Source organism: Anoplolepis gracilipes, chromosome 1, assembly GCF_047496725.1.
Source record: "Anoplolepis gracilipes chromosome 1, ASM4749672v1, whole genome shotgun sequence".
In the NCBI taxonomy this organism is placed as follows: Eukaryota; Metazoa; Arthropoda; class Insecta; order Hymenoptera; family Formicidae; genus Anoplolepis; species Anoplolepis gracilipes.
The window spans coordinates 1578639-1602653 of NC_132970.1; the positions used below are offsets into that span (position 1 = coordinate 1578639).

Here is a 24015-nt window from a genome sequence, read left to right on the forward strand (position 1 = left end):
ATATATATAGTTTAAAAGCCTATATAAATTAGTGTCGTGTTTTATGTTTCTGCATTATTAATAAATACTTCTGAATGTGTTCTTACAAGATCATGCGAGTTAAATATATTTAAGAAAAATTCGTAACAGTATCACTTTATCTTAACTCGTTCTATTTTAAGGTCAATAACGCACTTAGCACGGACGCTAATCTTAAAATATGTCATTTATATATATGTAATATATAAATAACAAAGGCGTGATCAATAAGAATATATTAGTTGCCCATAAACTATTCGAAAACAATTGTTTTGTTTAACAAGACATAGAGTTTGTAAAATATAATACTTTTAATAAATATTGTGCATAAACTATATTTATACCAGGAAGTAACGTAATTTTAAAACTCATTTCTTTCATATATCTCTATAATGTACAGAATCTCTCTCTCCCTCTCTCTCTTTTTCTTTGTTTCTATTATGGTATATACAAATGTCAATCCCCTATCATGTTTGGTACAAACAAATTACTTTCGAAACGAGCAGAGACAGAGTTCTCTCGTCTCCTATAATTTGATATAGACAACGATATCAAATTATGCAAATATTATAAAATGATTTCTACAGAATTTACAATATTATTGTATCGTTTTTCCGTTATCACAGATTGTTTTGGTGGTAGGCCTATTTGCGATATCACATATTCGGCGTAGACCTATAGTGGACTAGAACATTTTAGCAGAAAATGAAGAAATTCTGCATTAAAATGTTTAAACCGCCATCACGTTTCCAGCGTCGGGAACAGTCTTGTTAATACAAAATAGGCCACGTCATAGTTATTCCAGTACCCCGTATGAGCCGTTACTGTGTATAAATAATTTCTTCCTAAACCAACCGCACGTAATACATAATCCAATCGTTGAGCTAATTCTAAAAAATCAAAAAGAAAATATGTATACCTGTAAATGATTTTTATGGTTTACAGAGAGAAAATGTTACTCTGTTGAATTGCGATATGTACCTTGACCTGGACGGATCGGTGGATTTGAATCTGGTGTTGGCGAAGATGGACCTTCCTTAACGGCCCAGCCGCCTCGTACTAAATCCCAAAGACTCCAGCCCTTCTCTGCATTGCGATTAGGTGTATCCACTGGACTATCATCTTTATCATCGTCTTCTATTAAAACATACATTCAATTATACTATTATTCAATTATATTATTGTTATTTAAACATAGTCCAAAGTTCGTGATATATATGTTAAGATCTTTTCAATTTTTATGTTAAACAGATTAATACTACAATATTTTCTTATCATTTGTGCCAATTATTTTACTTAAATAACAAAGTCTAAATTTAATGATTATTATTGTATAATAACTGCATACCCAATAACAATTTTATATATATATATATATATATAATTGTTATTGGGTATGCAGTTATTATACAATAATAATCATTAAATTTAGACTTCGTTATTTAAGTAAAATAATATTATAGATTATATATATATATATAATCTATAGCATAGACAGTAATAAAAATGAAACACGAATAAAACACCTGTAGGCGATAGAGTTGGATCTACATTGTCCAATGATGAAGGTGATTGTGGCATCTGCTGTCCATCGACTCCACCATACGGTTGTATGAGAACTGGTTCAATTTTACTATAGCCTCTTTCCAAAAGCGGTTCCATCCGGTAAGCGACTGGATCGGACCAATGAAAGATATTGTAAAATCTCTTACATAAACTTGGCGGCATCACGTCTAATCTATTGGATGGAGCACGTGTACGCAACGCTAAGAATACAGACAATGGCGAACCCAAACAAAATAAATTCTCAATCTGTAAACAAAAGAATATAATTTTTCAGTTTATAAATATTCTTATAATAATTGAATTTATATTAATTTTAAGTAACGTATGTATTGTTTAAAGAATTGTAATAACTTACAGGAAATTGTAATCCTTGCAATAAAACTTCTTGTGCCTGTGGGGTTGGAAGTCGCGTATCATGTCCCATCCAGCCAGTGACTATGTCATATACAATTACACATCCTAGGGAATGTGCCAAAATTGAAACCTTTCCTTGCCAACCAGGATGCCGACTTGCAAACATAAAGTATAATCTATTTAGCTCCTTCTGCAAGCCGGCTCGGACTTCAGCACCATATAATGGACTCGTGTAATATAAAATATCCATCGCTGATGTATTTAATAAGTGACGTATGCTCAATACGCTATAGGGCGTAATTGCTTCTACTATATCTGAGAAAAGAAAAGTCACATTCGATAAATTATTAACTTTTTTTGCGTTGTAAAATTGTTTTACCTCCGTCTAATTTTAACGACGACCGCCATTCAACTGCGAAGAATTCTACTCTGTGTTTGGAATTTGGAAAATATTTCTGCTTAAGCCAATCCACGCAATCTCTGAAACTAAGTATTTCAATCATATTTAATTTTAAAGACTTATTATAATATAAAAATACTATATTAAATAAGATTTATAACAGAAATTATTATATTTATACCATGTGGTATTACGTATAATTTTTCCTGTATCACGCTTCTGTCCTATTCCATGAACGACAAATACGAGATGGTCAATATCACGTGGCTTATCTTCTACATTTGCAAGCGTTTTATAACCCCTCTTTAATCTATAGCCTGTTGCTGTAATTTTAAAATTAAAAAAGATATAAATGTGTTTGTACAATGGTATAAAAATAGATAGTTTTAATTATTTTTTATCTCCAATTTTATATACTTACTTTTAGCAAAACCTAATTTTGATGTAACGCTGCGCATTAATTTAGTAGGTGTATATTCACTATATAGCGTCACATCATTAATTGAATGCCAGTCGACATGAAATTCAGAAAACTGCTCGGTATGTAATACTAAAAGGACATTGCAATAACAAAAACTTTAGTACATTCAATACATACTCAATACATGTGTTATACATGTAGGAAGCTCAAGAGAATAAAATTGAATAAAAAGAATACCTTTATAGGACTGAGAATTTGTATCACAATTTGAGATATTTTGATTGTTTTTTTTTTCCTTTTGAAATAGTTTAAGATGGACTTCTTCTATCACTTTGGAATGTTCTGTTTCTAATGGTATCCAGCTTCCATCATAATACCATGTACCCCTCATAATTTCCCATTCCTCACCTTGCATTAAAATATTCACATAATAATACATAATATATTACATTTGTATAAATTCAAATTAAATACATGTGTGTGCGTGCGTTTATTTTATATAAGATTAAAATTTTTACTTTTTATAAAACTGAACATTTTCTCTACTTTTATTAATTCTGTTAAAAAAATATTTCCAACCCTTGCACAAAAATTTAATAGAAATTAATTAATTAATTAAAATTTTATTAATTGAAAATTATTTAATAAATAATTTTATATAAAACACATTAGATAGTTAGAAAAAATAATTATTATAATTTATATATACATTATATACATTGTAAAAAAAATATATAAATAATATATATCTTATTAAATAATTTCAATGAACTTTTTTTACAGCATGATAGAATCTATGGTCCACTTGTTTCGCACATTGTGAGTCATAATAGGCACACAGTCAATAGGAATTGACTATAATAACCCCAAGGACAAAGTAATCTCTGCAATACAGATACAGTGCACACAAACAGGCAAATATACAGAAATCTAGACAGACGTAGAATTGTTGCTGAGACATTCATATGTATTCGTATCAATTGTGTTGACTCATATTAACATTCATTGAACCAATAATTACACTCAATAAGTGTACAATGACATAAAGTACAAATTGAGAACAGTAGAAGTATGAAATAATAAAAGTAAAAAAAAAAAGTCATTTATAATACTCACCTGGCCAGTATATTGAAACACATTTCATATTGTCAATTTCCACATCGTACATGCCTCCTCTGACTACAATTTTTTCAGCAGGTGGTAAACCATTTAGCTCATCATTATTTTCTTTAATTAAACTTTGACGTTCTTGATAAATTTTCTCGATTCTTAAGCTGTCATGTCCACCAAATTCATTCCATCTCTTATCGACACCATTTTTATAAAACCAGCGTATTTCTTCAGCAGTCAAAGGTTCTGCATAAGCAACTTCATTTACAATTTCTACATTGTCCTTTGGACTTTCCTCTATGATTGGTTCGTCATCACCTTTGTGAAATAAAAATAAAATTATCACAATTATCCTTATAGATACAATGATAATATTAATGGTGATAACTATATTGTAATGCACCTTTACTTTGATCATTTATATAGAATATTATATAGAATATTAATCTTTATATATAGAAGCACAAAGGCAGATATTGCATTTTAAATTATAAAATAATTTACATCTTTTAAATTAGAAAAAATTTAATCATTAATATGCTTTAAAAACGACATTTTCAAATATGAACAAGTCCTCATTAATTTTTCAAATTTTTAAATGTCTACACATGTATGAATTTTCTACACAACTGCTGATATTTATAATTATATATAATTGTAAATTGTAATTGTAAATTTAATTTTCAATATTTATAAACTGACTTTGAAAATATGCGTGTGCTGATATGCGCGATAAACTGAAATAAATAAATTAATTCAACTTTATTTCAAAATACAAATAAATTAGAAGTATATATATTTTAATCGGCGAGGAAATATTTGCCTCTTTATCATATACAGTGCATTATATTTAAGAGCTCTCAAGGATTTTCTAGTTTAAACATTTCAGATATATTCACAGTGTATATTTCTGATAAGCGATAACAACCCAACGTTATCACCTAACATGTTGGCAAGCAATTGCTTCCAATTGTCTATGATAACATCATTCTCTAATAGGCATTTATAATCCAATGAAATTATGTCAATATGTATATATTTTGTCTCGTATATACCTGCACAGGGATCCTGCTCCATAGGCAATTCGCAGAACGGATCGACATCTCTTATATTGCCAGACATTTCGACGTTGACGAGATGTCAATCGAGTGTAATCGCAAACTGTTGTACACGCTCGGATTCGAGTTCAACAGACGGGGATATATTAACTTGTCGTCACGTGTGGGCGTAGAATCACCGCACTGACGTACAAAAGAGTGTCGCAACTTCTTATAGCGGAGCTGTCACTGTCGCTACGAGCACATGCGCGCGCGTGATAGATAAGGTATTATTTTTTATTAAACCTTACACGAGCGTACGCGAAAGATGCGACAAACGGAAGATACGTCTCTCGACTAATCCTTGTTTCTTTTATAAATCATACAGTCCACGCATCCGGTTGATAGATCCGTCCTTGAACGAATCTTGTTTTCGCGAGAATGTACTAGTGCAGTATCGAGAATGGCACTATCTCTCCGGCCTTCCCTCCACGATTACCTAAATGGAAAGAAAAAAAAGAAAAAAAAAGATTTCACTACACAGCACAACAACATTGCATTCGACCGCTTGTATTTATCACACACATCGTGCACTTTCGCTCGCCTTATGTAATACGTCCTGATTTTTCAGCCAAACTGTCTATACTATACACCTAACACGCGCTCCCGCGACCAGCTGATGATCCACCAACAGAAGCCGACGCGGTGCGTATTGTGTATAGATATATATACATGTATGCATTCGTCCTATGCGTTACAAAGTGCCATGCGCACGCGCGTTAGACACACGTGGCAGGAGGGATAATTTTAAACATTTTTTTATGCATGTCCCGCACTGTGTAATTGACCCGACGAATTATTTCGCAATTCGGTTTATATATAAACATAATAAAGTTGAAAAATGTAACTTATTACTTATTATATGGCATATCTATATTCATTTGTGTTTAATAGCTCTTTACATTATCGTAGTCACCTTCACACGTGTCAATGTAACATTTAAATATTATTTTTATGCAAGCTTGAAATGGGAAGCGATATACATTGATCTTTAAAGACCGCCGTCGACATTTACAGGGTGTCCCAAACTTATCGAACTATATTGATTTACACGTAGATTCCTGATGTGTCATTATCTGAAATGAAAATCCTAAGCGACAAAGCGCCAAGAGTGTCATAATTTCGGTGATAAAAAAGTCATTAGCGGTCAAGTACTTTATATTGCAATACGATATAATCATATCTTTGTTTTTCCCAGAGTTTTTTCGATTCGTTCGAGTTGATGATTGCGCGATACACATGCGTCTTTTTCAATATATGTGCGTTATGCTCTGAGCGCGGAAAAATTCGACGCAAGGATTAGTTCCTACTTTATCTTTTTATCTCTCCGAAATTACGATATCCTTGACGTTTTGCCATTTATTAAGGATTTATTTATTTTCGTCACAAAGAATGATCAGAAACCTATTGTATAAATGGTTCCGTAAGTCTGGGACACCCTGTAATATAAGAATATTTGATGTTACGATAATACATTAATAGCATTTTTGATTGAAGCAGGTTTAATCGCTCCGAAAGCGGAGCAATTACCCAGTAAACGTTAAATATTCCTAAAATATTTAAAATGTTCCTAAAATCCAAAATTAATATCCCAAGAATATATTTCAAAACATTCCGAAATATTTATACAGAAAATATTCAGATAAGCACAAAATGTTCTGATTTTTTATCATTTTATATACTGTTTTATTCTATTTTTTATTTCATTTTTTATATTCTATAGATATATCAAAATTTGCACTGAATGTTCCTTATTATACAGGTAATGCTCATAGAATATTCTGAATGTTACAGTTACTTGCCCAGATAGTAAAAATAATTATTTTGACGTTAAAAGTAGTTTTTTTTATGTCGAAATGCTAAATGGGTGAACGTTTTATGGATATTTCTCTATTATTCCAGGATATACAGAATTTTTAAAATACGAATGGAATATTTTAAGAATATCTAGCATTTACTGGGTATAATGATGTCATTGCATCGTCTTTGTCAATAAAAGACCAATTCATAATAAAATAATATATAATAATTAATTGATCGGGTTAAAAATAGTTCAATCAAAAACGCTTAAGTATAATGTGCTAGATACTTAATACAAGATAGAGAGAGAGAGAGAGAGAGAGTTAGTACTGGTCATTTAACCTTGGAAAGATGTATAATAAAACTGTTTTATTAACCGTCGACTGTCTTGCTCGTAATCAGTCATAACTGTCAAATGTTATATATATATATATATATATATATATATACGTACTGATTAGTTATATTATATCTTTTACTGTGTAGATACATCACGTTTCTCTTAAGAAAAACTCTGCAAAAAACTTGTCTCTAATTAATATCAATATTAAAAATACAATACTTATAGTTATGACAATATATATATTTTTCTCCTCGTATTCAAGCAGTGCATGCGCGCATAGCGTGCAATAACGATGACGCAGTCCTTGAATAAGCGTCACACGCAGTATTTCGCGTGTATTTATTTCTACGGCGAATTATATTATTCCAGACTTCGTGCAGCTAATCACGTGGATTTACTTCAAATTATCGCACACGTAATTTATTCACGCGCAGCACGCACATTATTTTTAATTTCTAATCACGCGACGTTTCGAAGTATAATATATATAAATGTATAACACACATACACATAAAGAAAGAATAATTCGATAATTCTTTGGAAGAAAAGCAGACAAAAAGATTTTTTATTATGACACTTACAAAAATTTTATTTCACTTGCTGCCTGCATGTGTCTCTCGCATGCGTTCTTTTGCGATGTTTCGTATTTAATGTGAAAATATATCGTCAAATATTTCCCAACATATTGGATACGTGCCCATTTTCTACGTCAAATTTTATTCTAATTTTAATTCTATCTCTTAGTTTAGCTAAAAGCTTATAGTTTGACTATGTCACTCCATATTCTGTATACATTGTACATTTTCAATTGAAATCTAGAAAGCATGTAGCCGATAAAAGATAATATGAAACCGATTATCTCATGGATTATCTCCATGAATGATATTTTATCTTACAATTAATCATACTGAACACAAAGAGCTACAAAATGTTGTGTAATACATTTTTTCACCACTTCTGAGAACTCTCCAAGTAATTTTAATTTTGAAAATTTTCCTCTGTAGCATAAAAAAGTTTGTATGCATTATAGCTATCAAAACTGTGTAATCATGTATTATACCTATATGAAAACGGACATGACGCGCAGATCTTTAGTGTAATAAGTGACATAAAGACATAAAGAGGAAAAGTACAAAATTTGCTAGCGGAACTAAAAACGTTGCATAATAATTGATAACGCAATCTATAAGTTATCGGGCAGAGAATTAAGATTAATAATCTCACTTTATCAATTTAATATTGAAAATGATATTATCCCAGACAGCACATAATATTTATAATAAATATTTTTTTTAATATTATATAATAATAAGTATATTTTTATAAAAATCTTTAGTCAACATATTTTTAAAATCTAGATGAAATATTTTATATAATATTTTATGTAATATTTATGATAAGTAAAAAATAAATCATTATTTTGTAAATATTTCTCATATATTTACTAGGATATTTATAGCAAATATTTATGTGATCTATTCAATCTAAAATCTTACAAATATTTATAAAATATTTAAATAATTATTATAAATATCTTGTTAATATTTTATAAATATTTGGTACTATCTGGAATATGTATATATCATATATTATTAATATTTGAATTAAAAATTATTGAATTCGGAATAAACATATAATGATATATATTTACCCCGAGTTTTTGTAGGAAAGAAATTTAGCTTCAATTTGATTGAAGAAAATCTGCAAATCTAAATCCTATCTCTAATATATGTGATTGTCGAAATATTTCATCTTGCGCGTTCTTTCACATTTATCATTTACCATTTGTAGGATACAGCATCTGTAACTTTCCATTATTTTTTTAGAATTTATCATCTGCACAACATTGATTTACTGTTTCGTATTCTAGCCACGATGTGGCGTTATTATAAAGTGAAACTTGAGCTACCGCAAACTCTATCATAAAGTTTATGATAGTTTGTGACAGTTGTCAACGCGTGTCCACGTGTAATTTTATTGGTTAAGTTAAAGGTGTATGTTCCGAATATATACATTATATATATGTACGTGTATTATGATTCTCGATTATATATAAAAATAATAAAAGGTAAATATCTTTATAATTAGACACATACAAGGATAATACTATTAATCCTTTTTACATAATATGTATGCATTATAGGTTGATCAACATCTTTCCAAATGACAGGATAACATGTTTGCATTTACATATTTTGTGTCATATTCTATGAAATAAAAAAACAATCAATTTTTATACGATTTAAAATAATCACGAAAAAAAAAAATAAAAAGTAGAATGATGGATCTGCATAATCGTTATTTACATATCTCGACACTAGATATCTCAGTTTTACAAACTGTAGCAAATGATCACAAATTTATAAACTTGCAAGCCAGTAAATCTGTGAATGACACATTCGTTTTGCATCATCGTTTCGTACAGTTTTACAATCATGAGATAACTGAAGAACAGTTGGATATAAATAAACTTGAAATCTGTCGAATGCTGTTATGTCACGAATATCAATTTACATTTAATGCTATCGAGAATCACGATAATAAGAAATGTTTACTACCTGTAGATGCAGAGAAAATTTGCTTTTCTAATATAGGAGCAATTTTTCCACCGCATTGTCTGCGAAGTCCCTCGGAAATTTTAGTCTTATATGACATTATCGCTCTACAAATGATACTTTACTGTAATACCGAGACAGTCAAACAACATTTACAAAATTTTTTCAACTCGAGTGACGTCTATTTCACAAACAGCAATAGTAGAATTATGTACATGACGTTACTGGAATATTTTTTGGGATTTCTACGTTTGTATCAATTCCTTTTTAATGATAGCAGTAGCAGTAAGGAAGAAGAATTAAAAGAACTTGGTTTTATGTATTTGAAAGTTCTGAAATTATGGATAAAGATAAAGGAAGAGGATTCTGAATGGAGATTGTTTGCTTCGATACTTCCCACGTTAGCAAAAACTTTTGCTCCTGAATTTGTTCTATTTCCATTATGGGATTATATTTTGAACGAAATAAGTGACTTGAAAGAATCTCTCATTGCCCTGAATATCATGGCAGATACATGTTTTACATCGTCCTGTTCGATGGATCTCACTTATATACATTGTGATATCTATACCAAGAATGCATTCTGGTTAATAATATTAAAGGGATTACGAGCACATTTGCAACAATACCGCAAACAAGCTTTATATCTAATGAGAAAAGCAATCGATTGTCTGAATGAAATTTTTATACTAAAGTTTGTAGAGTCGAGATTTACAAAAGCACAAATTACTCCGTTTATTTGTAATAAATCTAACGATAAATTTTTGCCAATTGAGTGCATTAAGCAAAAATTTTTCTTGGTATATGAATCGTTAGAAGAGAAACAATACCATTTAGTAGCACCAGCTTTAACGCACATAACTAGTTTAATAAAGGCGAACAAAGAGCATAAATCCTGCAATAACTGCTTTAACATTGTATGGTTGCAATGCATTCTTGAAAAAATTTTGCAGCATGAAAATAATAGTATTGTTAAATGGGGAGTATCGCAAGTTTGTAAGTTAGATGGAACTACGTTTAACGAACAGTTTCTCGAATTGTTTGTTAATGTTCTTAATAATACTTTTCTCTACGAATGTCAATCTAATGAAGAATGTCCAGAAATTGCGAAAGAACTCTCGATATTTTTTACACGAGCGGAGGAAAGTAATTTACTCAATAATTTTCTGAAGAAAATTAGCAAAGTAACTTGGGGTCCTGTAGCAATATTTTATATAATACATACCTTACGAACAGTTTCACATAAGGAGATACAACATAATTGGCAAGTCGATGAATTAAATGCTGTTAAATCTTTAATGGAAACAAACCTGAATATGCACTCTCACATATTACGTACTGCATCTCAAATTGAACTTTTAAGAGTAATCTCCGATTATGTGCAAAAGATAGACAATCCGATATTACTCGCTAATACTTTAGCTGCGTTTCCTTCTGATGAAGGTCTTAAAAGAGGAGCCGCTCCCTGGCAGGTTGTCACAACATGGTTGGGAAAAGTATTAACGAAAGAGGATGCCATAATTTTTGTGGAAGACACTTGTTCAAAATATTCGTACAAAGACGTCAGTTCTGACGTAAACCCTAGGACGTTTGCAATGCTAATATATTTATTACATGACGCGAATCTTATACTGTCGAGTAAAACATGTCGTGCCGGAAAAGCATTGAACAATTGGCTGTATACGTTAAATGGTATTAATATGAGACCTTACGCCGATATTCGCTCGAGCATCGATGCGGTAGAATTTATATCGCATTTATTAAATCTCTCTACGACGGAATCTTTCAACAACGTGACGGATTTGATATTATTATACATACACATCACTTTTAAATTTCTAATTAAAAATCTGAGAAAAATGGCTACAGAACTAACATACGAAGATTATACGAGATACACAGCCGTTGTGTCTTCGCATATCGTTAATGCAACTTTATTTATACCGAAGAAAGATGTAAACAATTATGTGAAGAACCTGCAAAATGAAAGCATACATTTATTGAGAGATACGCAACATCAAAATATGCAATATTTGTATGGATTACATACTTTGCATCTTTCCCAGGATGTTTCAGTTCTACCGCTTGTGACAACTTTCTATGTAGAATATTTGTTAAATGTGCAAGCGATTGCAGTAAATGTTACTAATGACAATGCGACAAATTTAAGAGGAAAAATTGCATCGGAATATTATTTACTTCTTTCGAAACTCATGCATCAATATCTTGTAAATTCTCCAGCACATTCGTGGATTTCTACTACCATATTGCTGTCTAATCTGCTAAAATTTCTCGAGTTAGGAGGAATAGAAATCATTTCTGAGATAGCAATGATATTAACTGTAATGATTGATAATAAAGTTATAAACCATACGAATGATAGAGAAACTTTGGAATATATTTTTAAATCATGCTGGAGATGTACTCTCGCCAATACAAAGAATAAAGTTTTTTGGACAGCAATGAAGAAGCTTACGGGAGTTATTATTAATAATAACTTTTTGATATTGTCCAATGCTACCAAATTTATAACAAAAGTAAGTTGTTGGAAATCTATGATCCGAAAAACATATCGGGACTTTATAATTTATCGGTTGTTTTTATAATTCATCTTATTTTGCAGTTTGTTGATCAATTAATAGAAGAAGGAGATAGTACGCCGAAATTTAAGAGAATACTACTTTCCAAAATGAAACAGTTAAACCAATGTAATTTGTTGCAATTAGAAAAAGCGTTATTGAGTTGTCTTCTTCATGGCTCTGTACTTCGGCGTGACAAAAGAATTGAAAATCATGCTCATTTATTTATTATTAAGCATTTAGGCCAATATTTTCCAAAACATATATTGGCATTGTAAGCAAATCTATCAATATAAATATTGTAAACTTTTTTAATACGGTTATTAAAATTAATTTAAAAAGTAATTTATTAATCGGTTCTCACGATAGAAATTATAATAATGATGCTGCAGTTAGAGCAGAGGCGACTGTATTGTTATATAAGATAATTAGCCATCTGGAATTAAATTATGCAGCGGTAATTGTGCCGCTTATACTCGAGATATTGGAAAAATACAAAAACAAAAGATACTTCAATGACTCTTACTTACATAAATTAAAACACAGAGTAATGCAAATTTTATTGATACTAGAACCGATTTTGAATGAGGTAAGTGAACCAAGTGCTTATTATTAATTAAATTATAACTCTTAATTTCAACTTTATTCAATAGAAGAAATTAATAGATAATTACTTTATAGGAACTCGTTACTCTACTACAGGAAAAAATATGCGATTTAATTCTTTTGGAAAGTAATCAACATAGTGTGAGATTGATGCAAGAATGGTTGATGATACGAATTTTTGAGAAAAATATTAATTTGCATAATAAATTATGGACATTTTTCGCAAAGGTAATCTAAATGAATTCTATAATCCTATATATATATATATATATATATATATATATATATAGAGAGAGAGAGATTTCTCTTTTAATGTCCAACTGTTCTTATATATTTTTAGAGTATAGAAGAACGACCAGGATGTACAATTTCTGTAGCTAGTATTGTCTATCATGTCGCGCAACTTCTTTCGAAAGATAGTCAGAAAAAATTTATTTACACAGCCCTGCCATACATAGCACAATGCTGTTTAGGTCAACAATATAATGTGCGCCTTTATAATCAGGCAAGTAAAAAATGAGTTGTTACATAATGCTTTTAATATTTGCTTGTATATATATTTCATAATTTTATTCATTTCAATTTTTTGTAGTTTATCTTGATACAATTATGCGAATTAATGAAAAAAGCAAATGATGATAGTGTATCAGAATACAAAGGCATATATCAGGCAGCTGTGGCTAGTTTACAACAAAGTAGTTTGACAAAGAATTCGACTAGGATACAAGATGATTTTTACTTTTCGAGTTTTCACCCAATCAATGATTACAGTTTACAGGTATATACTGTACATTTGCTTAAAGAAAAGTAATTTTATAAATTAAATCAATGATTTAACATATTAATTTTTATGTGTATAGACAATTTACTATGAATTACCACGATTGACTAATATAAGTTCAGATGAATGGATCAGTCCTGATATATTTAAAGCATTTATGTTTGAATATAATGATAATCATTTTCTACAACTTTATAACAGTGATTCAGTTCTGTCTGAGACTAAAACTTCTATATATCTCACAAAATCTCTTGCAGGTAAATTAAAAAAAGGTAAACTAAAAATATTGTATAATTTCTAGAATAAAAAATAATTATATTATAGGTGATACTGAATCATTAGCAAAGAATGTTGAAACCTATTTGGAAGGTTTGCATGATGTCCAGAAAAAGATTGATCCTTCCAAGTCTACAACTCTATTGTACAGTGATATTTTTGAATCAATGAAAGAATCTATACATCAACAAGACTTACAGTTGCACGAGGAAGGTCTGATAGTTGTAGCATCTTTTATTAATCGACCACCAAATTTGGGTGGAATTGCTAGGACATGTGAAATATTTGGAGTTAAGGCACTAGTTGTTGCAAATTTAGATTGTATAAAGGATAAGGAGTTTCAGTGCCTTAGTGTATCAGCTGAAAGATGGATAAATATATTACAGGTATTTAAACAATTTGAAATTTTGTAAATTAAATTCATATTTTTAAAGATTAGAGACCCATAACTTTCCATAGTTTTGCAACATATAAAATTTCAATTTTTTTTAAATATTAAAAGTAATTTGAAAAATTTTTCAGTTGTAAAAATTTTATCAGCTATACATGAATATTTCCAGAAAATATTAGTGTTTTAAAATCTTTAGGTGAAACCACACGAGTTACAGAAGTACTTGTTCGAGAAGAAGAATGCAGGATGGTCTTTAATCGGTGCTGAACAAACAGCCAATAGTATAAATTTGCTACAGACAAAATTCGAGAAGAAGACTATTCTCGTTTTAGGGTAATTAAATTTCAACTTACATTATACTTAATTGTGTAGTCAATATAATTAGAAATATATTTTTTATAGGAACGAGAAGGATGGTATACCTGCCAATTTTATACCTCTCTTCGACACATGCGTAGAAATACCTCAAGTAGGCATAACACGATCGTTAAACGTTCATGTTACTGCTGCAATTTGCATATGGCAATATGCAAGCCAACATACATTAAAATAATAATTTTTTCAAGTTTGAAGATATAAAATAATAATGCTAGATTAGAAAACAAATTTAGGAAAAAAAAAATTTTACTATAAAACGATTGTAATGCTTATTAAAAAAGAAAGTGTATATGTATTATACTTTCGTATATTTATGAACAAGTCTATATAATTTATACAGGATTATCTATGTGAGAGATTAAATATACGGCATACTTATACATTGTATCCAACAAGGTGTCGCTTTCCAATACACTCTCCAACATAGAACCAACAATATATTTCAGCAGCTACCAAAGTGTTTATGACAGCCTCGCGTACAGTGACTTCACGATAGCGACCGGACTTCGCTGCTTGAATCAATTTCGAAAAGCCGCTTCGAATCGCCGGAAGGTCTCTCAGCGTGGGTGGTGTCAATTCTACCCTGGCATATTGCTGCCATACATGCAGTACAGGCCTTGCATGACTCACTCCAACTGCAATTGACACGTATAGTCTAATATTTAAATACACATATGTTCTATTTATATTTTTATTTAATCTTTTAGTTCAAAATTAAAATCACATATAAATGCGAGCAAATATTGGATTAAATTTTCTTACTATTAAGATACATAATTAATAAAGATTCTCTAAATTAATTTTCTTAGCTTTTCAAAATTCAATGTTTCAAGTTTCACAGCTCTATCAAAGACAAGTTTTGATATTTGTCCATACTTTTATAGCTTAACATATAACCTCAACAGCATAAAATTTAATTATCAGAAAGAGCATGAGAGCTTATAGAGACGAAATATTTGATAAAAATGCCAACAAGAAACTTTTGTTTTTAGAAAGATTTTTTATATGCAAATAATTGTCATGAAAATGAATAAGTAAATGTTATATAAGAATCTGTGTATGTATCTGCAAGTTATAATAAACTTAATTTTCTTAAAATAATAGCAGGAAGGACTTAACAATTGAGTATTTAAAAAAATTGCTCATACGTTTTACCAATTCGGTGGTTTTTGACACAAGACTTGCCATCGCCTGTCTGTTCTATGCACCTTTCAGGAGGGAAAGAAAGGCTACAAAAATTGACCTCCCTCGTCAAAGTTGTTCGATAGCAGCAGCAGAGAGAATCATATATCATACAGTATAATCACACAGTAAACTAACCATTTTCCTTCTCTGTCTACATTATAAAGAGAATGATAAGCTAGAAAGAGATACTAAATCACTAAACAAAGTTGGTTAATACATAGGTAAAAAAATACTAGATTGTTAGGCCGGATTCAGACAGAGAGAAGCCTGAGAGACGCCACGGCCCGGTTTTACGTAATCCCTGAAAGCGATACGCCCTCTGTGGACATAAAAACATGAACATTGAACTACATAGCCAATGTCCACGAATGTACTCAATGGATAACGCATAATGTGCACAGTTTTGGTTGCGATCCGTGCTATGTCGCTTATTCACTTTCACCTAAAAATAATTTGTTATTTCTTTTTTATATAAAATAAGTTTTAATTTGTAAAATGTAGAATGTAAAAATAACGTTTAATAAAAGAAAAAGAATTACAAAAAATCAAGATATTATTAACAGTATTAGAGTATTGACAATGTTTACTTGGTTATTTGATATTAAAAGTAAATTATTGCCAGTGTGGAGAAAAAACAAATTATTTTTAGGTGAAAGTGAACAAGCGACATAGCACGGATCGCAACCAAAATTGTGCACATTATGCGTTATCCATTGAGTACATTCGTGGACATTGGCTATGTAGTTCAATGTCCATGTTTTTATGTCTACAGGGGGCGTATTGCTTTCAGGGATTACGTAAAACCGGGCTGTGGCGTCTCTCAGGCTTCTCTCTGGTTCTACAAAACTTTCGGACGTCATGTTGGCAACACTGTAAAAAGCCAAAGGTAAAGTATTTTGTGTTCAAACCGTAGACCGTAGATGACCGAGACGCTGAGAAAAGTGGGGAAAATTGAGTAAGCCAAGTCAAAAATATTAGATTTGTTCATTTTAGTCGAGCTTTTTGCACATTTATCATTTTTCATCTTTCTTTCTTTCAACTTCTAAATATATATTTATCTCATTCTATTCCGTTCTAGTTTAGCTAAAAAGAACAAACATTATTGTTAAACATCAACTTATATGTAGGTTACTTTAGGATATTTTTTATTCATATCTGCTCTTCATAAACAACGATAGTTGTTAGATTTGTTGTATGTACATTCTATTCAGCATAATGGTTAAAACAATTCTGCTTGTAATCTATTTGAGAAATTGGTCAATTCCGAGTGATTTTCAAAGACATGAATATAATAATTTCATGTAAATTGTATATTTCTCACAATTATTTAAATACCAATACATCTTAATTGCACAAGAAATGATTACATATATAATGTTGCATACATTATTAGTAATCTTGGCAACGATTTTTCTCTTTGTACCAGGTTATGTTACGTTTGCGTAGCTAATGATTATTTTATTCCTATTCTATGAATTTTTCTGAGAAAAATGTATTTAAGATTGCTTATACATGTTTCTTTTGAAGGAACAAGAAAAAATGGCACAGAGATTTCCTGTACCAAATACAGGAAGTAATGGACCGCCTCCTCAACGATATCCACCATCATCGGTACCACCAAACTTGCGCCAGTATTCTGGGCCAAATTTCCCAGTAAGTATATCTTTTAATTCTGATATAACAAGTATAACAGTATATAAAATGAACTACATAATTAAATTGTAGACTATATAATTTTTAATTTAATAAAGTTGATTACTTACAATGGTTAATAATTATAATCTTCAAGGTATATATGTTGCCAGCGCATGCAAATAATTTTTATCATAGATGCAGCAGAGATCTGGATTTACTCCACCGCCACAAATGGCTAACGCAGGACCTGGCCCTGGAGGAATAATGAGACCGAACCAGCCTTATACAAATATGCGTCAAGGTCCAATGCCTACACCACCTGTTGGAAAAAGAACTGCAGATCAACGTATTCCTATGTCACAACAAAAACCGTAAGTCAAGAGGACAATTATCAAGAGAAATTTATGAAAAATTGTTTTCTATTCATCTCTCTCTTGTAAATTTTAAATTTTTATGTTAATTGGCGCATATTTTAACAATTAAATGCTTTTCTTTTATTTACACACTTCCTCTTTGCATGCTTTGTTCTTATTTTACGTTTTATGTAATATTAAAAACATTACTATTTATATTTAGAATATTTGTGATAAAATTCTGCTAATATCTTGTTTCAACTAAGTTTTATCAAGAATGACCCAACTGCGACGCAAGGCTTACAAAACTATTTATAATTTCTGTATCTATGGTTTTCGAATAAACTCATTTAGGTGTTTTTGGAACAGTGATTTTTCACATTCCACATCAAAGAAAAAGAAGAAATTGGCAGATAAAATACTGCCTCAGAAAGTACGCGATTTAGTGCCAGAGTCGCAAGCTTATATGGATTTACTCGCCTTCGAGAGAAAATTGGATGCAACTATAATGCGGAAACGTCTCGATATTCAAGAGGCTTTGAAGCGTCCCATGAAACAGAAACGAAAATTGCGCATTTTTATTTCAAACACGTTTTATCCCGCTAAAGAGGCAGGTGAAGGAGAAGAAGGATCTGTGGCATCTTGGGAGCTTAGAGTTGAAGGACGTCTCTTAGATGATACTAAAAATGATCCTAATAAGGTATATAATGTTGCAATGCATATAAAACAACCACAATACTGACAGTTTAATAGTACATCCTTTCTTCCTTCATTATCTAATATATTTGATTATATATATATATATATATATATATATATATATATATATATATATATATATATATAATTTTTTGTTATGCAATAATAACAAAATAATAACTTTGCGACTTTTGCAGGTGAAACGCAAGTTTTCATCTTTCTTCAAAAGTTTAGTGATAGAGTTGGATAAAGACCTATATGGTCCTGACAATCATTTAGTTGAGTGGCATCGTACATTAACTACCCAAGAAACTGACGGATTTCAAGTTAAAAGACCTGGCGATAAGAATGTTCGTTGTACAATCCTTCTTCTTCTTGATTACCAGCCATTGCAGGTACTCTTTTTTACGTGAGATTAAACATTATCACAATTATATAACCTAATTCTATTATTAATTTTAAACTGTTTTATTAATTATGTATTCCAGTTTAAATTGGATCCAAGATTAGCGCGACTATTAGGCGTACACACGCAGACACGGCCCGTAATTATATCCGCGCTCTGGCAATATATAAAGACGCATAAGTTACAAGACAGCCACGAGAGAGAATTTATTAATTGTGATAAATATTTGGAGCAGATATTTGCCTGTCCGCGAATGAAATTTGCCGAAATACCGCAACGACTAAATCCATTACTACATCCACCCGATCCTATTGTAATAAATCATGTCATAAGTGTAGAAGGTAAATATAAAAAAAATAGACTTTTCATTTGATCTGAATCTTATTATAGTAGAATTGAGTTCGCGAAGTAAATGTGTTAGTGTTTATATTGTAGCTATATTACGAATTAAAATTATATCTGATATAAATGACATTTATATTATTTAGGCACAGAAACGAAGCAAACTGCATGTTATGATATTGATGTGGAGGTTGATGATACTCTGAAGACGCAAATGAATAACTTTTTATTGTCAACTGCAAGTCAGCAGGAAATTCAGAGTCTGGATAACAAGATTCACGAAACCGTCGAGACAATTAATCAATTGAAGACCAATCGTGAATTCTTTTTGAGTTTTGCGAAAGATCCACAACAATTTATCAACAAATGGATCATCTCTCAAACTAGAGACCTAAAAACCATGACAGATGTTGTTGGCAACCCAGAAGAAGAACGAAGAGCTGAATTTTATTATCAACCATGGGCGCAGGAGGCTGTGTGTCGGTACTTTTACACAAAAGTACAGCAAAAACGGGCAGAGTTGGAACAAGCACTGGGTATCAGGAACTCTTAAAACTATCGAAACCATATATTCGATTATCTTATCAAATAAAGTTATACAAGATATCTGTAAGTGTTTGCCATGTAACTATTGCAACATTTAGCACTATTATAATTAAAAATTTGAAAACTTATATTTATATTATTATTTGTAATATTAATATAGACTAAATACAAATAAAATTACATTTATTACATGAAACAAATCTTGTATGAAAATAAAGATATAACAAATAATTTTCTTTTATGTATGCAGTTATATATTGGTTATAAATCTCGATCCAATTTTTTGCTAAACTTTTGATAAACTTTGAACTTTGATGAAAGAACGTGATTGAAAGAAGGTGATTAGTGAACAACTGTACTACTTTAGGCAATAATTTTTTCTGACATCTCTTTGTATTATAATATGAACATTATTTCATGATACAGTTTCGATTGTTTATTTTTATCTTTGCTAAATCAATGCGTATAAAAAATTATATTAGAAGTTCAGTCTTTATGATAATTTATTTCTTTTTATCGAAATGCAGTATCTTTTATATAAATAAGACAGTTATATGTGTGTATATATATATATATATATATATATATATATATATATATATAATATATATGTACATATATATGTATCATTTTCCATATCGTTGTACAAATTTACTATATCTCTCTAGTAAATACGTGAAATCTTTGACTGAGATACTAACGTACAGCGGCAGCATTCTAGAAAAAAAAAATTTAATTGTTAGTTTAAGAGAAAATTAAAATTTAGACTTGGAAAATATTGAAAGATATTTTTATATGTTGGTAATATCTTATAATCTTACAAAAATTCTGTTGTTCTTGTGTGCCAAGGTAGAAGACCATATGTGGAACAAGTGTAACCATATATTAATGCAAGATCAGGATTAGGCATCCCTTTCATGTCTAACTTCTCAGAGATTAGTTGATCAGTAATGTCTTCTGGGTTAAGATTTCCCAAAGATACAGCTTTTGCCAATGATTGTACTAGTGTTACTATTTTCCCTTTACTATCTGTATCAGATAGTAACAATACATTTATTTTTGACCTGCTGCCTATAATTAAAACATAAAGTAATGATTAGAAGAAAGATAATTATTTTATGGTTTCAATGACAGAAAAAATTTGTACACTATTTGTACATTAATAGATCAATTTTTGGAAAAAAAAAAAAAATACAATAAGAAAAATAATGTAAGTATTTTACATTAGTATGTGCACAATAATGCTTGTATTAATCTTATTAATGTTACTTAAATTTGTTCTAAAAGAATCAAAACCAAACAATCACTACTTTAATTTTACTTTAACTTTTTTGGAAATAATTAGATCATCAATATCTAAACAAGCATAAATAGATAAAAACAATGTATTACCAGTTATTCCATTTTGACTAGGTGGCTTTGTATGTGAATTCCAAATAATATATTCTACTAGATCAGGCCGCTTTTTTGCAAATTCTTCTTTAAGATTTGCTTCATTTTTCTTCAAGAAACCTGGAAAATAATATAAATTGTAAAAATTTATATAGGAATTTAATTTAAATTTGTATAGCAATTAGTATTCAGTCTCAAATAAACCAAATTTATGATTCTCATAAATAATTTATATTCACGTACACTAAAATTTGCTTAATTATTTCATATAAATTGATTTTATTTTATATATAATTAAACAATTACATTTGCATAAATTATGCTTCTCATTAAAATATATTTTGAGCTTTATTCGTATTCTTTATAATTTCACATTATCCCCTCTTTGTAATTTTATATAATAAATTCTAATTTTATATTGATTACTTTTATAATATTTTGTATGCAAGTACAGCATATATGTTTTAGAGATAAGCTTAACATAAATTAAAAATATGTAATTTATTTTCTATTATAAGAAAATTGATTAGTAAGTTATATTTCATAATATGAAATTACAATAGCATATGGATTTTTTAAAGTATTTAAGTATTTAGAGAATATACTTTACGCTAGATATTTTCATATATATATTTTTTATGCGCATTACAAATTTTTCATGGCTACAGTTATTTAGTGCCATAGTCTACATGCATTATAAGAAATAAGTTGTCAGAGACATTTATCATTAACATGTAAATTTATTATTACTATATGTACACAAAAGACCAGATATGCCTTCTTATGTGAATGTAAGTGTGTGTCAAGGTTATGGAAAATGCATACTCTGATAAGCATAATATGCATAATTTCATATGAGAAGCTATATTTGTTCTTGGTCTTCGTATGTACATATCAATAATATATACTTTTTATTATTAATTGTGCGCAAAAAAAAACATAAAAGTTAATAATAATAATATGAAAGAAGCAATCTAAAAATTGATAAACTTTTATGCAAATAGATTAACTTTTACTCCGTATTATTATTTTTGGCATCTTCTAACTGTACAGGGAGGTCAGTGTATTTTCGATAAGTTTATTAATATGTAAAAGTGTTTTAAAAATCTGAAAAAATGTATATACCTTCTTTGAACATTCTAAATAAAGACTAAAATAATAAATTTGAAAAATAATTTACTTAAATATATTATTTTATGATTATTTGTTTTCGATAAATTGACGTTGTTAGAAAAATCAGACAAAAATGATCCATCAGTACGAAGTAAGGGTTAATAATATAATGTGATGCAATAGAAAATAATGATTTAGTAAGAACATTTTTGTGGCAAATTCACTATTTATTAATATAGAAATAAATTAATTGAAGCAAAAAAATAATAAATGAGAAGCAAAATGTGCAAAACAAAAATACTAAAAGCAAAACAAACAAAATATTATATAGCTCTTTAGAGAATTAAACTCTAACTAAATAATATAATAACTAGATAATTAAACTATACTAAAAAAAATTTTTTTTTTGACTGATTATAATTGATTATAATCTTACTATGTTATATTATAAAAATATATTTATAGAGATATTAATATAAATATTATAATAAGAAAATTATGTTTCCTATAATCTTAGAGGTGCACACACAACTAAGATTTATAAAGTTTGTAATAAAACGTATGAAACAATGCAAAATTCAACGCAAAACACAATTGCAATACAATAGATACTTTAATGGCTCTAAGATATTGCATTCAATGACATTCATTGCATGAGACAAATGCATCGACCTTAGATGCAAGCATACATATACATATACACACACACATACACAAAGGATATGAGAGGTGAGATTTTTTTTCACGAGTGTTTTCACATGCAGATATATACATATATATAGATTGGAACCAATCTGTTTTTACCATTACGGTCAAAGAAGCTGATGTAAGGTATATTAAGTGTAATGCACCATCCAATTATACGCACACAGTCCAGGACCGACTCGTCGCACAGTCCTAGCACGATCACTAAGTGTTTGGGTATCTTTTTGGTTTTCGCGCGCAGGAGCACCTCGAGCTCCGAGGTCGTACACCAGAGATCCGTGCACTTGCGATAAACCGCGATGAAGGCGTAGCGAATCGTGATGTATGTACTATATAGGAAATGCAGGAATTTTAAAAGTGTATATAGTAGTGCGTACATACTATCGGTGCGCGATCGCGCGTCTATGCATAATCACGTATGACGCGAATAAAACTGCTCTCTTTGCAGACCGTACGGGATGTCACGAGACGACTCGTGCACACTTCCTACCCACCATCGATACGTATCAGTTCATGAGCAGGGAGAAGAGCTGTGTAAACGACTAGTATACGTGTATCTCCCAACCCAGACACCTCACCTCCTCACGTGTACGCCGCACACGCGACGGGGTTATGTCTCACAGGTTGTGCGCATGCGCGAGCCCTGAAAGATGGCTGTGCGCGGCAATCGAAGCATCGCCAATGACATCTGTCAGTAGAACGAGGCAACTATTCACCGAGGCTGACACGTTGGTATTACAGGAACTCATGCTGTACAAGCGCAGTAATTGTATATATATTTTATAATTATGAGAAAGAACAGATATTTTCAGGAATAAAAAATATTATGTCGTCTCGATAATCACATAAAAACTTATAAAATTTTTCAAAAGAAAAGGAAAGAAAAAATTAAATGCCTACAAACTGTGACGCATGGCAAATATTTTTCACGATTTCGCGCATATGTGCCATTAGAGATTAGAGT

General features: G+C 30.1%; 5 protein-coding genes across 8 annotated transcripts; 2 read left to right on the forward strand and 3 right to left on the reverse strand.

The window, feature by feature from the left end:
* On the reverse strand, positions 1-7781 carry LOC140671151 (phospholipase DDHD1). 2 transcript variants are annotated; one of them, XM_072902303.1, is made up of 11 exons: positions 7691-7781; positions 4925-5405; positions 3876-4187; positions 2997-3167; positions 2760-2888; positions 2520-2661; positions 2318-2424; positions 1940-2253; positions 1545-1830; positions 1000-1155; positions 1-908 (listed from the first exon to the last, which is right to left on the reverse strand). In XM_072902303.1, the coding sequence occupies exons 2-11, from the start codon at positions 4989-4991 to the stop codon at positions 760-762; spliced, it is 1833 nt and encodes a 610-aa protein (XP_072758404.1). In that variant the 5' UTR covers positions 4992-5405; positions 7691-7781; the 3' UTR covers positions 1-759. The 2 variants fall into 2 exon arrangements, with proteins under 2 accessions (XP_072758404.1, XP_072758396.1); XM_072902295.1 differs by lacking the exon at positions 7691-7781 and adding an exon at positions 5492-6580.
* Positions 7782-9041: 1260 nt separating this feature from the next.
* Positions 9042-14891, forward strand: LOC140665075 (probable methyltransferase TARBP1). Its single transcript, XM_072890792.1, has 11 exons — positions 9042-9177; positions 9253-12201; positions 12288-12517; positions 12613-12832; positions 12925-13077; positions 13190-13354; positions 13442-13627; positions 13710-13887; positions 13955-14292; positions 14494-14630; positions 14700-14891. The coding sequence occupies exons 2-11, from the start codon at positions 9388-9390 to the stop codon at positions 14848-14850; spliced, it is 4572 nt and encodes a 1523-aa protein (XP_072746893.1). The 5' UTR covers positions 9042-9177; positions 9253-9387; the 3' UTR covers positions 14851-14891.
* Positions 14892-14964: 73 nt separating this feature from the next.
* On the reverse strand, positions 14965-15984 carry LOC140665083 (ATP synthase subunit g, mitochondrial). Its single transcript, XM_072890803.1, has 2 exons — positions 15824-15984; positions 14965-15310 (listed from the first exon to the last, which is right to left on the reverse strand). Exons 1-2 carry the CDS (start codon positions 15861-15863, stop codon positions 15051-15053), a joined length of 300 nt encoding a protein of 99 aa, XP_072746904.1. The 5' UTR covers positions 15864-15984; the 3' UTR covers positions 14965-15050.
* A 702-nt stretch (positions 15985-16686) lies between these two features.
* Positions 16687-20072, forward strand: Bap60 (Brahma-associated protein 60). Of its 3 annotated transcripts, none has more exons than XM_072887033.1 (7): positions 16687-16746; positions 17388-17513; positions 17691-17866; positions 18203-18548; positions 18745-18942; positions 19036-19294; positions 19442-20072. In XM_072887033.1, exons 2-7 carry the CDS (start codon positions 17400-17402, stop codon positions 19846-19848), a joined length of 1500 nt encoding a protein of 499 aa, XP_072743134.1. In that variant the 5' UTR covers positions 16687-16746; positions 17388-17399; the 3' UTR covers positions 19849-20072. The 3 variants fall into 3 exon arrangements, with proteins under 3 accessions (XP_072743134.1, XP_072743124.1, XP_072743142.1); XM_072887023.1 differs by having other exon boundaries at positions 16713-16815; XM_072887041.1 differs by having other exon boundaries at positions 16713-16815; positions 18218-18548.
* Positions 20073-20428: 356 nt separating this feature from the next.
* Positions 20429-23744, reverse strand: Tango14 (transport and golgi organization 14). The gene is made up of 4 exons (XM_072887054.1): positions 23151-23744; positions 21234-21353; positions 20663-20912; positions 20429-20558 (listed from the first exon to the last, which is right to left on the reverse strand). Exons 1-4 carry the CDS (start codon positions 23428-23430, stop codon positions 20468-20470), a joined length of 741 nt encoding a protein of 246 aa, XP_072743155.1. The 5' UTR covers positions 23431-23744; the 3' UTR covers positions 20429-20467.
* Between the last annotated feature and the right edge of the window lie 271 nt (positions 23745-24015).